At 54.5% G+C, this 16681-nt stretch overlaps 2 protein-coding genes across 9 annotated transcripts in view; one reads left to right on the top strand and one right to left on the bottom strand.

The window, feature by feature from the left end:
- PSMB7 (proteasome 20S subunit beta 7) overlaps window positions 1–5723 on the top strand; it is a 63427-nt gene extending 57704 nt beyond the window's left edge. For all 3 annotated transcript variants that reach the window (XM_002820196.6, XM_063714427.1, XM_054520583.2), the window contains 2 exons: window positions 2274–2425; window positions 5484–5723. In XM_002820196.6, the coding sequence (XP_002820242.1) occupies window positions 2274–2425; window positions 5484–5595 (264 nt within the window). In that variant the 3' untranslated portion in view covers window positions 5596–5723. The remainder of the gene's footprint in view (window positions 1–2273; window positions 2426–5483) is intronic.
- The window catches only part of NEK6 (NIMA related kinase 6), a 105032-nt gene that overhangs the window by 2559 nt on the left and 85792 nt on the right, over window positions 1–16681 (bottom strand). For 3 of the 6 annotated variants that reach the window (XM_063714424.1, XM_024252604.3, XM_003777446.5), the window contains exons 9-10: window positions 11494–11607; window positions 6752–8358 (exon numbers count right to left, since the gene is read on the bottom strand). In XM_063714424.1, coding sequence (XP_063570494.1) covers window positions 8248–8358; window positions 11494–11607 — 225 coding nt within the window. In that variant the 3' untranslated portion in view covers window positions 6752–8247. Of the gene's footprint in view, window positions 1–6751; window positions 8359–11493; window positions 11608–16681 lie in introns of those variants that run through there. The other 3 variants (XM_063714425.1, XM_063714426.1, XM_009244852.4) reach the window with 1 other exon arrangement.

Raw genomic sequence — 16681 nt, 5'->3', positions numbered from 1 at the left:
GGAATTTAAAAGATGTATTTTCCCAATTTAAAAAAGCCTTTATTTATACTTAAATAACAGCATACATGATAATTTGATGAGTAAATCAAACTATATAATTTTAAAATTTGCATATTTTAAAGTTTTATCAGTTACTTACAGACTGTTTGCAAAATAGAGGATCACTCGTAATCTTACATAGCACTGTCAGCAGTCTGCTGTCCTGTGCCCAGTCGAATGGATTGACACTAGATATGCATGTCTCATGTCATTCGTATATTTCCATTTCCCCAAGTCTTCACCTGTCCCCATCTACCCAGATCATTTGGGAAAGGTAAATGTGCAGTCCTAAGCGCTGCCCGCAGGGTTGCAATGTCTGCCAGGTACTGCTGGCTGGCTCTAGACACCAGCAGCAGTGATGAGAAACAAAGCAGAGGAAATAGTTAAATGGTAGAGAAGAGAAGGGGGAGCAGAGGTGGTAGGCCGGCAACAGGGGAATAAGTATGATTCTCCCCACACGTGTGCCCATGTGCACACACACACCGAAGGCCATTTAAAGGGAAGCGGTTAGGAATGAAGTTGCGTTTGCTGAATTAGTGGTTGGTTTTTGCTGTCTATCTAGATAGCAGCTGCTGCCAGCTCCTCATCTAAGAGGCTTTCTTTGCTACCACCTTCACTGGTTTGTGGAAAGCTTCTGGCCCCATAGACTGTTGAGAATTCCAGGAGAAAATTCCTAATTAGCGGATCCTGTTTGAATGTATTCTTACAGGACTGCATATGTACAAAAGAAGAATTGGCTTCACTGGCCCCACATAGATGTCACGTGAGAGTGAGAAAACCTGGGGTATAAATATCAAAGGAACCCCTATCTGCTGGTTTGCTGAGAAGCCCACTTCCAGCAGAACCTTCTCTGTCCTTCTGAGTCTGTGGAGGGCACTTATGTCACTGGAATCCTGGTCTGGCATGGGGCAGGCAGAGGAGCAGGAGCCCCGAATGGGTTCAGATCTTCTGAAAACTTGAGGTTAGCGGATCTGCCCTTTGAGGGTCTCAGGCTGGATTTGGGCCTGGAGTCTGGGTTCTCCAAGGGTGTTGCTTGGGTGAGTGCTGGAGTGCACTTGCATGTGTATGTACTCTCACGCCCTCGTGGACTGGGAAGGCGCCGTAGCACAGGTTAGATTTCCTGCTTTCAGGGAGCCTGGTTCATTTTTGTCCTCGTTTGTATATAGAGCTTGAACTTGGTGTTCCCCAGATCCAGTACCACTGCCGTTGCTGCCTGCCTTCTGTTTCACTGCTGTTTTCTGAGTGCCTTGTGTGCAGCCTGTCCTTCAGCCCTCCCTGAAGCTCTGCTGACCAGCTGTGTTCCCAGCTCCTTTTCACGTGCTCTTTAGCCAGCCTCACCCTGCACTGTACTTACTTGGGTCAGATGCCCCCGCTGGACTGTAAGCCCCTAGGAGGCAGGGATTTGGGGGCTTCATCCACCTCTGCAGCCCTAGCTCCTGGTATAGGACATAGCATGTGATAGAGCTTCTTGGATAAGAAAGGGATGAGTCCATCTGTTCACCAGTAACTATTAGGGATGGGGATTTGTGCTTAAAGGTGGGGCAAAGGAGAGAGTGATTCAAAGTAATGGATTACTTCAGTGAACTTATAGGTTCCTTAGGAGGAGAGACAGATTATTTTGGGCGAGAGGTCCCGCCCTTGGTTTGCCAGCATTTCCCCAGAACTACTGGCTTGTGTTTTGGTGTTAGTTTCTTCTCCCTACAGTGCTGACTTTCTCAAGTAACTTTCAGCTATTGTTGGACATTCTTGATCAGGGGTTGGTTAGTAAACTGCAGTCAGTGGCCCAGAGCTGACCCACTGCCTGTTGCTAATAGAGTTTTATTGGAACACAGTTGTACCCATTTTTTAATGTATTTGTGTGTGGCTGTTTTGTGCTAGCGTGACGGAGTTGAGTAGGTGTGGTAGACTTTTGGCTACAAAGCCTAAAATATTTACTACCTGGCCCTTTTCAAGGTAAGTTACTAACCCTCTAGTAACTGTCAGCCCATCGTTTTGTGGTGATTGTCAAATGTGGTCAAGAGGCGGGTGCATGCATAAAGAGTTTTAAAGGCCGGGGTCGGGAACTTTGGGTAAGTCATCAAGGTACTTTGAGATCTTTTCCTCATCTGTGAGATGGGCATTAAAAACACCTGTCTCTCGGGAGGTCTTGCGCACTGCTAGTGGAAGTACATTGCGGATGTCAGAGCAGGCCCTTGATTGGCCGGGGACATTATTGCTGCCATTCTGTTTCTCAGGAGGAAGAAGCCAAGAAGCTGGTGAGCGAAGCCATCGCAGCTGGCATCTTCAACGACCTGGGCTCCGGAAGCAACATTGACCTCTGCGTCATCAGCAAGAACAAGCTGGATTTTCTCCGCCCATACACAGTGCCCAACAAGAAGGGGACCAGGTGAGTGAAGGAGACGAAGTTCTTCCTGGGTCCCCTGGCGTCGTGGCCCCCCTTGGTATCTCCATGGCATCTGGACGGAGTGTTCCTGGTTCTTTCCACATTAAGTGCATCCAGTGTTCCCAAATCAGCCTCCCACACAGACCTTCGGCTTGTTACTTGCTTTATGACAGTGGGCTGCTGTCAGGTGTAGGAAAGTGATTTAATTTGATGGGAGAGGTGGAGGGTGGCCCAGGAAAGAGCCCTAGGCGGGGAGGTGGGGTGGAGAGGTTTGGATCATCTGCTGTCCTTTCTCAAGTGTCTTAAAGAATCCCCCGATTTCTGTGAGAAGGTGCATTTTTCAGGGCAGCTCCAGCACTTTCCCTCAGAGTGCCCCGAGATTCCTAACTGGGTGTAAGTCAGCAATGCTAACAGCCTCCCAGAGGTGGCCTTGGGAGCTAGTGTGTGTGTGCTGTGCTACAGGGAGTTGTGCCGTTGAGCCTGAGCTACATGCCGAGTGGGCCCCTCGGCTCAGTGGTGCAGCCCAGACTCAGAGCAGTGGGAGAAGGTTCTAGTTGATTTGCTGAGCAGAACTGGAAGGTTTCCAAACCTGGTGGCTAGCATGTGTCAGAGGAGCAGCTCGTTTGTAGTGTCTCGTGATTGTCCGGCTGCTTGACCGTCCTGTGGCTCCTGACCTCTTCTGGGAGCCTGAGCAGCTCAGGATGGGCTCCCTGAGTGCTGCTTCCAGCTGCAGCATCTGGGTGCAGCACAGGGCATTTATCAACTACGGCTCCCACCCAGCTCCCTGGCTAGCCCAGAGGAAGTGAGCACCACCTTCTGCAGGCTTGCTTCCATCTCCCACTGCACACACAACTCCACATCAGGAGTAATTCACAAGGAAGGAATGGAACGTTCAGAACCAGCAGGTATTCACTGTGGGCTGCACTCAACCTTGCTGAAGCTCAGTGGGCTCTTGATGGGGTGGGGCAGCACGGCGCCAGAGAGCTCTGGCACTGGGGTTGGGGAGTGTTGGTGGCTGGCTTGGTGGCTTCCAGCAAATCAGTCTGTCTTGGAAATGGAGCTAAACCAGATGACCTCTAATGAGCCCACGAAGTCCCTCGGGCCTTTAGCAGGAAGGCAAGCCACCTTTCAGGCCCAGAGCTGTGTTGGGGAACCGGGCTTTGCCCAGCTCCAGGTAGGCAGGAGCCAAGTACTCCATGTAGCCTGCTTCGCTGGTTATTTTGCAAGATGCGTGATTTGAGCAAGTCCATGGTGAAGCGGTGATGGGGTAGGGAATGGTTACACCATTCAGGCTGGACAGGGTCCTGGGCGAGGACTCTGAAAGCCACGTTTGGGCCAGTGAGAAGTGGTTGCCTAGGGAACCTGTGCTGAGCACAGGAGTCCTCATCCACAGGGAGTGCAGCAGTGCCACATCCTACTTCCTGGGACGTGGGCTGCTCCGCTTGTAAACAGAGGCGCTAAACACCCAAGAACAGAAAGAAAACCGCCTTGCGGCTGCTTGTGAAAAATCAGCAAGGTGATCCAGAAGGTGCTGGGCGCGTGGTGGGTGTGCAGTAACCTGCAGGGAGCCTGCTCCCCATCGGTGTCCTGGGGCCAAGGGCAGCAAGTGTCCAAGCTCCCTGGACTCTCCCTGTTGTCTTCTTTGCCAGTGACTGAATATGGGGGCACTGCCTGAGTTAGGGGAGCCCTTCCCAGGGTGGATGCTAGGGTGAGGGCAGGGCGATAGGCCTGAGGAAGCGTCCCGTGCCCTGCGCCAGTGTGGGCCTTGCCTGGCAAGTCCCTGCTGCCTCCTCTGCTCGCAGCCCTCCAGCACACGGTCTTGCAGTCCACTGGCACGTAAGGCGGAAGCTCTGAATGCGTGCTGCCGAAATCGGGCACTGTCACCACAGTGGCGAGGAGGCTCTTGTGTGTCCAAGCCTCCCGGAGACACTGAGGGGTGGTTCAGAGGAGTCAGGCACACAGAGGCCACGTGGGACTTTGGCTCCAAGACTGCACGCTGCCACCAAGGTTCCAGCGTGTGAGGAATGAGAGGCGTCCTCAAACGATGGGGTGGGGACACATTGTTCAAAGGTACTTCTGCTTGGATTCTTTAAGAGAGTGGGGGTGGGGGGAGGCTTGGCAGAGTAAAGGCAGGCCGCTCTGGGCTGACCGTACTCCTGACCTGGATGCAGAACTGTGGAAGTTGCCCTCCTTGTTCTGCTTCCTGCTCCCTCTTTTAGCCCATGTGCCCAGGGGAGAGGATGGGTGTTCCTGGAGCACAAGGTCATGGCACAGCCAGCAGCCTTCTGGTAGTTCCTGAAGGGACAGCAAGTTTGACAGAGATATTACCCGAGCTGGGGCTAGAGCAGAGGAACAGTTGGTTGTGTGCTGCCATTTGACAGTATCCTAATTCCTGACCCACTGTGAGCATTAACAGCCCAAATATGTATCTTCTAGACGGTCTGGTGCTCAAAGAAACCTCTGCCAGATTAACTCCAGGAAGAAGGTGTTGGGTGTGTCCTAGTGGGGACCCACCGTGTCCTTGAAAGGGACAGTTAACTTTTCTTGAGACTTGAGAGTGGTCTGAAATGACAAGCCCAGAGTCTGGCTGCACATTTTTTTTACACTGTTTATGCTTCCAGATGTTTGTACAGTGTCTAAGGTAACAGTTAAGTCATTCTTGTTGCTGCACGGAAGAGCAGTCATGCCCTTCGCTTGTGTAATGATGGGATTTGCTTCCTGCTGTCTCTGAACGGTACTGTAGGGAGGTTGAAGATTAATGTCAAGGGACCAAGTGCTTCCCAGCACTTGCTGGGGATGGTGGGGTGGGGGGAGAGTCACGTGTCCACCAAGGGCCAGGTGCCGTGTTCACTGACGACACTCTGCCTCCCAGGCACCTCCATTTTGCAGCACTTGTGAACTGAGGAAGTTGAATCCCCCAAGATCACAGAGCTGGGATCGGGAGAGCCAAGATTCCGGTCCAGCCTGCTCACTGCCTCGCCTGAATATTTATTTTCACTGCCTCCTGCCCTCTGGCACCTTGAGGAGAATCCTAACTGTGTTTTTGTTTTTCTCTTACTAGGCTTGGCCGGTACAGGTGTGAGAAAGGGACTACTGCAGTCCTCACTGAGAAAATCACTCCTCTGGAGATTGAGGTGCTGGAAGAAACAGTCCAAACAATGGACACTTCCTGAATGGCATCAGTGGGTGGCTGGCTGCGGTTCTGGAAGAGGGTGGGCATTGATGCCCAGTAAGACATTCATGTGGCTAGTGTTTGCTGAATGAAACTCAATAAAAAACAAAAACCAAATTGGGCAGCTGAGGTCCGGGCACTGTGTGGTGTTTTTGGGGGCAGTCGGGGGCTGCTAAGGCCATTGGCCTGGCCCTTCAGGGTGCTGATCCTCCTCGAGCACTGGCCTAGGCTCAGGAGAGCGTAGGAGCCATGCGCCCCTCCTGGGGACAGATAGGTTCCGTCTGCTGTCAGAAGTCAGAGTGGACTCCCTTGAGGCTTCAGGTGGGTGAACATCAATCGATACCTACCCTTTTTGCTGGCTGACTTTGTTCGGGGTGGCCTCAGGTTTGGTTGGGTTTTGAAATGGGGTGATAAAAGTGCAGCACAGCCTCCACCTCAGCAGCCAAGTAGGAAAGAAATGGCAAAGCCAAAGCTGAGTTCTCAAGCCCAGCTCAGTTCTGAGAACCAAGAGAAGGTGAGCAGGTGCACCGCCAGAGCTGTGTGAAGGTGGGTGGACCTCACTTTGGCCGGCTTCACACAAATAAAAGGAATGTTTTGGGGTTACGGTTTTGTAGTAAGTAGCACATGATCATTTCACAAACACTCAGGCCTGGTGAGTGGCTGAGATCATGCGCCTCCAGAGGGTCCAATTGGGCAGGTTGTTCTCACAGTGTGGAAAGCGGATGGCATGCACAAAGTAGGTTGATTGCGTGCTGGGGCTGGCAGTGTTGGGGAGACACGGCAGGGGCTCAGAGAGCTGGAAGCAGAATATTGGCAAAAAGTTGGTCTGGAATCAGAAAAATCTTCAGTGGTAAGCACTAGGCAGGCGACAGGGACTTGATTGTTCTGTGGAGAGAACATTCCAGGGTGAATGTGCTCTCAGGCCAGCTCCTGTGTTACAGCTGCCAGGAGCAGGCTGGGGAGAAAAATGGAATTACCTCATGAGGGCAGAAACTCGGCTGATGAGTTATCAAAATTATTTGAGGAGCTTAAAGAAATCCTGGGATTACTGAATGGGGCCTGGGAAGTTGTGTTTTTCAAGGTTCCTCAAGAAATTGTGCTGCAGACGCTGTTTAAGTTTTGGATCTACTGGTTTAAAAGCAGAATCTCCAAAGCCATTTTAAAATCTTCATGAATTCTAAGTAACTCCCAGTCACCCTGTTTTATTTCAACTATGGAGAAAAGTACAGAGGAAAGGCTGCATGTGGAGAGACTGTCGGGCCGACGGTGTCACAGCAGATCCGAGTCCACGCGCGGAAACAGCAGCCGCCTGGCCCTGGGTGTTTCCTCCAGGAAAGGCCTGGTCAGTGAATGCCTGCAGGCAGCAGGTGTCAGGAATCACCTGCCCGATGCCAACGCTGCTCTTTTCTGGAGGGCCAGACTGTCATGAAGTCAGTGACGACAGCTCAGACAACTGGAAGGTTAACTTTACGTACAAAAACAAAATTCAAATGATTTCCTTCAGAGCTGGAGTTTTCTTAGGTTCACATTTATAAATTAGTCTTCACAGTTAATCCTGTTTGGGAACAAGAAATAAGGAACACATTTCTGGTTTCCTACACATGATACAGGTGTACATTAATTCTCGACTTCCGTGGTCCATGGACTTCAGTTGGCGAAGGGTGAGTGGCTACCATTTTTGGATTATCTACTTTGTATTAGCTAACTTGCATATTTTATTTCAAATTCTGTCAGCAATCCTGAAGGTAGCTAGGTACTATTAATCTCATTGTGCAGATGAGGAAATGAAGGCTCAGAACGGCTAAGAAACTTGCCCAAGCCCAAAGTCACGCTAGGCAGTTGCAGAACCAGAATTTGTAAAGGACAGCCCTTAGCTTTTTTATATCCCATGCTTCCTTCCCATGGAGGAAAATGCTTAACACCGATCATGAAGTGAACCGCCAGCATTCAAGGAGGTGACGAAGTTCCTGGTACACAGCAGGTGTCCAGGAGAAGACGGCCCAGCCTGGCTGCCAGGAAGATGCTGCTCCTGCTTCCTGATGCCTTTTGCCTGTGACGCTCTGGACAGGTGCAGGGCTCTCATTGTCACTCACCAAGTTATAAAATGTAGATACAAATGTTAGCAGAATCACCACTCCACGGAAAAAAATGATTTCCACTTTATCCCTTTACAACAGAGTAAATTAAGCACACAGCTTGATTGAAAAGATACTAAGAACTAAACTGAACTCGGTACTAACCATTCTCAAAGGCTCACTACACAAATCACACGGTCTCCTGCAAGTCTCCTGTTTGTTAGCATAAGCCTTGACAGGTCACTGGAGGAATTACCCTAAAGATTCACATTACAATCCAGATACAGGGGGCTGCCGTGGCTCGCTGAACCACCTGCCCTTATTTAACCTAGCTGAGATTGTCCACAACAGTATAAAGAAAGGACTTTGGAATTTGACCATCAGTGACATGTGGCCAGTGCCCCTCCCTCAGCTGCTCTGCCTTCAGCATCTGCTGTAAGGCTGGGCAAGCCTTTTGGGGAACCTGCCGAATCCTGTGGTCTTAGCTGTTCTAGGCTACCAGGTGGCCACTTGAAGGGAAGGACGACTCAAGTAAGGCAAAGTGGTGCTGGCTTTGATAAGGCACGGTGCATCCACGCTCAGGTGCTGGACATCCAGACGTGCATCTGCTTGGCCACCTGGTGCACGTATCCGATGTCAGGTCTCTGGTCGGGGTCAGGGTAGATGCACATGCTGACCAGTTCTCGTAACTGCAGGGAAGAGAACGGTGTGTTATTCTCAAGAAAGCAGCCTTACTGAGGCTCCGCACTCCACAGTCTGTCTGCATGAAGGCACTTCATCCTCAGAGCAACTAGACGGTCCCGTTGTCCCCGTTAGAGCTGAAGAACGGTGTTTAGCTGGGGCAAGTAAGGAGTGAGCAGCCGCATGGCTCCCAAGGGCTAGCCAGTACCCCTCCTAGGCCTGTCTAGTCCCAAAGGCTGTGCTTTGAGACCCTAAGAATGGTTAACCTCCAAATAATTTTGAACTTGTAGCTGTCCACACCATTGGGCAAGTGTGTGTGTGTGTGCGTGCGTGCGTGCGTGTGTGTGTGTTTGAGTCTGCTGTCAGTCACGCAGATGCCCAAACCAGAGGACAAAACTCAAGGCAAGGGCTTATTGATCATAATAAACGCATTAACATGCAGCAGGGCTGCAGTCTGCCCACCCCCGGCCCCTTTATTGTGCTCATGAAAGACGGAGCTTTTAATTATACAGGCACTGAAGGCTGCTCCCGCCCCGAGGTGGGGGAGGGGCGCCTTGCGCCTCTGATCGCCTCCGTTCTTCTGATAGCCGGAGTGCCAATTATTTTAATGGTAATTAAAATAATGACCTTAAAATGCCTACATCTTACCCCGCATCACGGGCTCACAGCCATTGGTTTTCATTTAAATACCTGCTGCTGGAGGGGTGGCCAGCCCCGCAGGCCGCAGCAGCCGCAGCAGCAGCAGCAGGAAGCTGGGTGGTCCTGAACCAGAGGGGGCTCTGGTGGTCTCAGTGGCCACACTCAGGGAGTCTGGGAAGGGCCCACGGGACGTTCTGGAGGCCCGGGGGCTACTGCTGTGCAGGCCCCTTAGGCTGAGGGGTGGGGCCTGGGCTTCCTGTAGACTAGGGCTCCTCTCAGCTAATGGGGCATTTTCTCCCTGGGCCGCAGAGCCTTAGGGTATCCCCTCGCACCTGTGTGCATGCCTTGCAACCGAGAAGCCCAGGTGACACGGGGCCTGCAGCCTGCTAGGCCACTCCTGCAGTCTGAGGTCGCCTATGGACGAGACAGCTGTTTTCTGAACCTTACAATATTTGGGGGAAGGTACCTGTGGTTGGCCTCTGACAGGTTAAAATAAACCCAAGAAAACCAGATTCAGGTGAAGTGTCTGTGACCTGAACTAATTTATGAAGTACACGCACAGCTGGCAATAAGTGCATGTTTGAAATTTTCAGAATTCAAGAGAAAAGTTAAAGTGTCTTATTTTCATTTCTAAGCGGTGATATAACTTTAAAATAGGGTGTGCTGAGGGGCTCCTGAGCACCACCTCTCACTCCTAAGCACGGGGCCCAGAGGGAGCCAGTGCTCCAGGGAGTGGGGGCTCGTGGCCAGGAAAGGGCTGACTTGGGACAGGGGCTTCAATGTTCATTTCAGCCTCATAACTGAAGCAGAGAGGGCGGCTCCCATTTCTACACTGACAGCCAAAGCACAGAGTTGTCACCAGCTCCACCTGCACAGCTTCAAGCTTCCGAATCATACACAAGTCTGAATTCAGAAGATGAGAAAGGAAAAAGCAAATGGCAACTATTAACTTTGTAAAGAGATGCAACTTGTGTTTTCTCCCACTGGGAAGCAGAAATACTTCCTCCAAAGGTGCAGGTCAGAACTTGGGAGCCAGGAGAAGAAGGGCACCGTGCAGCGCCCGACACTTGAGCTTCCCTAGCCCTGGAGTCCGCAACGCCAGCAAGCACAGGCTCAGCACAGGCGCCCCACGAGGAGCCTCCCACCTGGACACAAGCGGAGCACCCAGAACTGCCCTGTGCAGCTTGGCCGGGGCAGAGGCACTCCTTCCAGAGCCTCACCCCAGCTAACTGATGGGCCACCAGAGACATGCCATCAAGAAGCAGGATGGCTCCGTGGCTGGGCGTCTGGGTTCACATCCTGCCTCACTGGTCTTTTTAACTTACGGCTCCGTGGCTGGACGTCTGGGTTCAGATCCTGCCTCACCAGTCTTTTTAACTTGCCTGTGTCTGTCTGGTCCTTATTGGTAAACGGGTGAGGGGAAGATTCAACTCAGGAAGTCTGAACATGAGCTGTTATTATCGCAAGGTGATGGCCTGTGGTCCTATGGGGTGGGCCTGGGGAGGCCCCAGACTCACCCACTAGCGTTGACCTTGAACAGAAATAAGGGTCACATGACATTTAGTGAGCACTGACTGAGCCAGGCCCCATCCATTGGCTACTTTGGATGGCGGTGGCAGTGTTAGCCTGGTGCCTTACCTTAATCCTTATGCTGATCCTGTGTGGAAGATTTAATATTATCCCCATTGTATAGGTGAAGAAACAGACTCAGGGAGGTTAGGTGACTCACCTAGGAACAGTGCAGAGAGTGTGTGAACATGTGTCTACACTTTTGACCCTGCTATGCCAGGAAACCTGTCCTTTCTTCTCACGATTCTCCACCAAGGAGATTATCTATTAGTCCCATCTTCACGGTGATGGAGTCGAGGAAGAAGATATTCAGACATTCCTAGTAACTGGCACAGCCCCACGCCAGACCCATCGGAGCTGTGTCCACGGCTCCTGCAGCCAGTGTAAAATGTTGACAGTAGAAGCCCAGGGTGTTAAGTCTGTTACATCAGAAGGAGGAAACTGACCGGTCCTCCTGCCTTGAACAGAAATAGGGGTCACATGACATTTCGCGAGCACTGACTGAACCAGGCCGTAGTTTCCTGTCATAGGAGCAGAATGGCCACCACCGGCGGTATGGAGACGCCAGGCCTGCTGCATCCTGCCCCTGTATCTGTTCCCATGTCTGGCACAGCACAGACCCTGTCCTGGGGACCTGCAGCAGTGGGCCTCCCACTGGAGCACCGAGTTGGGAGCTGAACAGGTGGAGGTGTGCCAAGGGCCACGTCCCACTGGTTCCTACCTGGGGGTCCCACACTGGAGCTGCACGGTGAAACCCCTTCTTCAGTGCAATCACCTACTTTCCCCTCTCCAAGTCACTTTTCCAGAAAGCTCCCTTTCTGCACCATGTAAAGTGAGCCTAACCTCAGCCCCACAGCTGTGGTGTTTTGGAGCGGCCCTCATAAGCCTCGGTGGACTCCCGGGGCTGGCGAGGCCTCCGGCTCCTGCAAACTCACCTTCTCAGAGTAGTGCTCCCCGGGGAGCGGGGGGTAGTCACACTGCTCGATCTTCTGGCACAGGGAGAAGAGATTCATCTTATCTCCATAGAAGGGGCTCTGGAGGGCTGCCATCTGCAAAGGACAGGGACAGAGAAGATAAGCTTTCGGCCTCAAGGCTCAGAAGGACTGGAGAGGAGGAGGCTGCTCCAGATTGGGGCATGGGTTCTCTCTGGTCCCGACTGCGGCGAGTCCAGCAGGACTTCTCCCCCGAATCACCGAGCATGCTGGGGTTCAACAGAGGAGCAGGCGCAACACCACCCTGGTTCTATCACTGGATTAAGTGGGCACGAGAGTTTCGGTGACAAAACTTTAAAGGCAATAAAGAAGGGCAGCTGGATGCTGCGAGCCAATTACCACCTTGCTCCCACCTCAGCCCGGGGACCCAGGCTCCATGTGGCAGGTTGCCGAGTGCACGGTCTTACTTCCATAAAACGCGATTTCCAAGATGCCCGCAGGGGCAGGTCTCTGTGCCCCACATGTTCAGGGAGCTTTCCTTACCTGTGGACTGACATTTTGGGGTGGGGTGGGCCGGAGAAGGGTGAGGCATTTCACTGTGGCTGTTCTCGCCAGCCCCTCGCAGAGCTGCTGCCTGTGGAAGCCAGCTGCAGATATCAGGGCAGGGGGAGCAGGGGGTTCTGGAGGGAGGGAGGCAGCCTCCTGCCCCTGGATAGAGGTGCGCAGCAGCTTGTTGGAGGGAACCGCCTGGCTCCACAGCCAGCCCTACCCACAGGCCTGTGGCGAGGCTTGGGCTGGCACACGGAAGAGGCACCACCAGCGGGGCCATGACCACCTGTGATGAGGTGAGGCCTGCGGCACCGGTTCTGCCCTGAAGGCCGGCCACAGCCACGGGGGAGCGAAAGGCCTGTGGGGCGGTGGCCCCCTGTGAGTTCTCAGCTGTCAGGGTGCTGCCAGGCCGCCCCACCACTCAGAGCACTCACAGGGGACTCCTCAAGGGGGTGTGCAGGGGCCACAGTGGCCCTGAGGCGGTGGCACAGCAGCCCAGCGTGGCACCCGCTGGCCCCATTATGAACCCATAATGGGAAAGAGCTTCTCATCACTCCAGCTCACTGTGGCTGACTGCCTCCTGGACCGCCCCCCGAGGCCCAATGCCTCTGGCTAGTGAAGTGCCGTCGGGCGAGTGCCCTCCTGCTGTTTGGCCCCGGTTCCCCCTCGGAGGGGCCAGGCTGCCAGGGCCACCCTGCTCTGGCTCCTTGGCCAAGGGCTCCTGGGCTCCTACCGAGGGGCCCTGGGATACCTGGGGAACTGTCGTCACTTGGCCTTGCACCCCAGAGGCTGAGCGGGGAGGAGTCCTTGGTGGCAGGGTTTGATGGTGCCCGTCAGCTTGGGTTTTTCCTGGTCTTGCCCCATTCTCTGTTGGTCCATGAACAGGTCTGGTGACCCCAAGGGCCTGCCTCCTTCAGGAGGGCGTGGAGGAGCTTCAGAGCCTGGCACCATCCTTGGGTTTGCAGGTGGCCTTTGGGGCTGCAAAGGCCTTTGGGGCTTGCAGGCTGCTGAGTGCAGCCTGGAGACTGTGGGCTTTCCTCAGCCCCAGGTTCAGCACCCTCGGGACCAGGAGCCCAGGCCAGGCCAAGTGCCTTCAGGTGGGTATTTAGGGACGGCATCACCTCTGTCTTCCCGCGGCTGGGAGCTTGGGCCCCTCGGAGAAGGGCTGGGAACCCATGTGGAGCCTGAAACCCACCCTTGGAGGAGGGCTACAGGGAGGGTCTGGCCAGGCAAGGGAAGTGTGAGGATTCAGAGGCCCTGCCCATTTTGGGGTCTGCTGACCTGACCGGGAGCGGGCTGGGAGTCTGCCAAAGGCACCACCCGGGTGACGCATGTCCAGGAATTAAAACGAGACTCTCGGGTGCAAAGGGTTCATCAGGCATTTTCAAAGGACATCTGTTGCCATAAAGAGAGCAGCTGAGACTCCAGGACAGTCACCTGGGGTGATCTGGGTGCCCCGAGTTGCAGCTGGAGGATTAATGTGGATTTTCCTGGACTGTTACTGTGCAACATAGGAGGGACATTTTGAGTGTTGGTCCTGTGAACGCAGGCCCTGGTTTTTCATGTGGCTGACCCCAGAGAGAGGAATCCGCCGATCTTCAACTTCAGATCATGCCCATTTGATGTGAATTTTATAAACCTCGCTGCTGGGAACTCCAAAGGCCCCAGAACACTGAGGGGAGCATTGAGCCCCCAAGCTGGCATCCACTTCCGATCATGTCTCTGCTCTTTCCAGCACTTTCTCCACATCGTTTCAGAAAACCCTTTTGAATGGGGTCAGCAGTGAGCTATGCCAGAGGACCCCTCTCGGCCTTCCCCAGGAACAGGCCTCCTCCATCCGCCCCAGCCTGCCCCCAGTCCGCTGCCGGCCACAGGCCTTCCACCCTCATCAGGGCGACGGGCTGTGAAGGAAGCTCTGGGCTGCGGGGATTAGAACGATTACCCTGGACGGCGAGATCTCCTTCTACCAGTGACCACCCAGTCTCTGACTGGTCGAAACAGAGAGGACTCACTGTCTGGGGCCTCGTTAGAACTGCCGAGGCCATGGCTCTCAGCACTGCTCCTCAAATGCCAAACTCTTCTCTCTGGTGTTATCAGGGTGACATATAGCCAAAGAAAAAGGGGCAGGTGGGCCCTGGCCCCCACCGGGAGGGCTCAGAAAAGCTGGTGTGTGATCTGAGATGTCAGAGGGACAAGGGGGATCTGACTCCTGCCTGTCAGGGCCTCAGACACCCATCTCGTCACCCAGTGTCTCTCGAGCACGTCCCAGACTGAAGGGTGACTGGAGGCCAGGAGGTCTGCAGCCCTGCTCCTCCACCGCAGAGGGGCGTCCAGGCCGCTCCGCCATCTGAGCAGGATTCCAAAGCAGTGTCCCGGCCAAGGCTCCGTGGATCTTCCCCTTGAGTCCGTTGTCTCGCTGGGTCTCAGTCCCAGCTGGGCTCCTCAAGGCTGCTGCGAGGAGGCCCCCTATGAGGATCCTGGGACTGGCACTGAATGAGCCAATTCCTCTAGCTCTGTACTTGCAGCTAAGCTCCCACATAGATAAAAATCAGTCTTGCAGAGCAGGCAGCCCGCTGGGCACCTCCATGGGCATCTGGGTAATGAGAACAGAGCCCGACCTTCCGATATCCCAAGCTCGGGCATTGTTGCTTCCAGCTCCCACCGGGGGCTCCCCACCGCCTGGCCTGCGAGTCTTATGATTCACTCCATGTTCGGGCCAGCGCTCCTGATTCCAGCCTCTTGAAGACACTCCGCTGGGGCCCCACCCGAGGGCCAGGTGCCGGGCTTTGTGGTGGCTCCCAATAGCTGGGGTCAGCGCCAGCAACTCTGGTGGCCACAGGAGGTCCTCAGTAACAGCTGATGCCCAGGTGTGAGAGAGGGTATGGGGGACTCAATGGTGGGCCCCAAAGACGTCCATCACTGAATTTTTGGGACTTGTAAATGACACCTTATAGGGCAAACAGGATTTTGCAGCTGTGATTAAATGTTGGCTCCTGAGATGGGGGCATTATCCAGGTGGGCCCCAACGTAGCCACAAGAGCCCTCACGAGAGGGAGCCCAAGAGAGAAGGGCACAGAAGAGGGGAAGATGCCAGGCTGACGCACACCAGAGGCTGTGGTGACATGAGGCGGGGACCGAGGACCGCGGGTGGCCTCTCCATTTTCCATGGAAAACACAAGGAAACATTCGCCCCCAGAACCTCCAAAAGGCGCCTGCCCGCTGACACGTTGACTTAGCCCAGCGAGACTGATTTTGGACATCTGGCCTCCAGAATCCATGAGATCTAAGAGAGTAAACTTATGTTGCTTGAAGCCGTCGGCGTGGTGGCATCTGTCACTGCAGCCACAGGGATGAGCACAGGGGCTTTTGAGCCTTCCGGGCTGCACTGGGGCTTGGGGAAGGGCAGGTTTTCTCCGTCTGTGTCTGTCACCAGGGCCCAGGTGACCTGGGTATGTGCCCTGTGCAGGATCCTCAGCTGTTGTCCGGAGAGGGCGGGGGGCTTTGTCACAGCTCTTCAGGCTGGTGCCCCTGGAAGACACCACAGGCTGTGGGGCGGGAGGCTCTGGGCGTGACTGCGGGAGGCCTCTCTCCAATTACACGGCCGTGGGCTCAGATGTGGCTCTCCTCCCTGTCTGCTGGGGAAACGCCTGCTTTACCTTCCCCTTCCCCTTCTCCTTTCGGGGCTGCAGGAGTGGGGAGGGGGTCACCTGGCACAGAGCCCCTGCCCCATCACCCCTGGATGGGCCGGCCACGGGTGGCCACAGCAGCCTGCTGCTGTGTGAGGCCGGGGCTGCTAGGGTTAGGTCAGCGCCTGACGTCCCTGAGGACGCCAATCCCCTGAAGGCTTGACTGCTGTGTTTCATTCACTTCCTACTGCTTACTGGTATCCACCCCTGGCTGCGATCTGTCCCCCCGCACCACCCCTTGCTGCGATCCATCCCCCGTACCACCCCCCGGCTGAGATCCATCTCCTCGCCGCCCCCCGGCTGTGGTCCAGCTCCCCCAGCTGCGAGCCGCACAGCCCCACTCACTCCAACAAATGAGTCAGCTCGGCGTAACCCGAGCCTCAATGCCAGGGAGCCACAAAGGCGGGACTGCCTCGTGAGATGCACATTTAGGTGCCCACAAATGAGGACTTGGAGGAGGACTGCCTGACCCAGAATTCAGTGAGGCCTGGCACAGGATGGGCTGTGCCTGCCTCTGCAGAACCGACACAAAGACTGAGGCAGGGAACGGGGCTGGGAACCACAGGGCTGGTTCTCGAGTGGAGAGCCTGGCACAGGCAGAGTGAGCCAGCTGCTGGCCTCCTGGCCCCAGCCCTGGGGAAGTGGGCACAGCTCTGTCAGCCTGGCCAGCCTGTGTGTGTGTTCATGTGCTGTGTGTGTGTTTATGTGTTGGGAGCCCATGGTTCATGGGAGACAGGAAGCAGCTTACAAAAACACAAAGCAGAATGGAAAAAGAAACAAAAAGCCATCTGACCCAGGGACGAGACACATGAGGAAAGCAGGACAAAGCGGAGCCTCCTCGGGGACTGAGGCTGGGCTGCACTTTGGCTTCCCGCTGGCCCAAGCAAAAAGGGAAATGTGGCAAGCTGCAGGAGCCTCGTGCCGGAGGCAGGCAGAAGTGCCCGTGCTTGGCCTGC

Source organism: Pongo abelii, chromosome 13 (genome assembly GCF_028885655.2).
Source record: "Pongo abelii isolate AG06213 chromosome 13, NHGRI_mPonAbe1-v2.0_pri, whole genome shotgun sequence".
NCBI lineage: Eukaryota > Metazoa > Chordata > Mammalia > Primates > Hominidae > Pongo > Pongo abelii.
The sequence above is the reverse complement of the archived record's forward strand: the minus strand, read 5'-3'. Positions and strand labels throughout refer to the sequence as shown.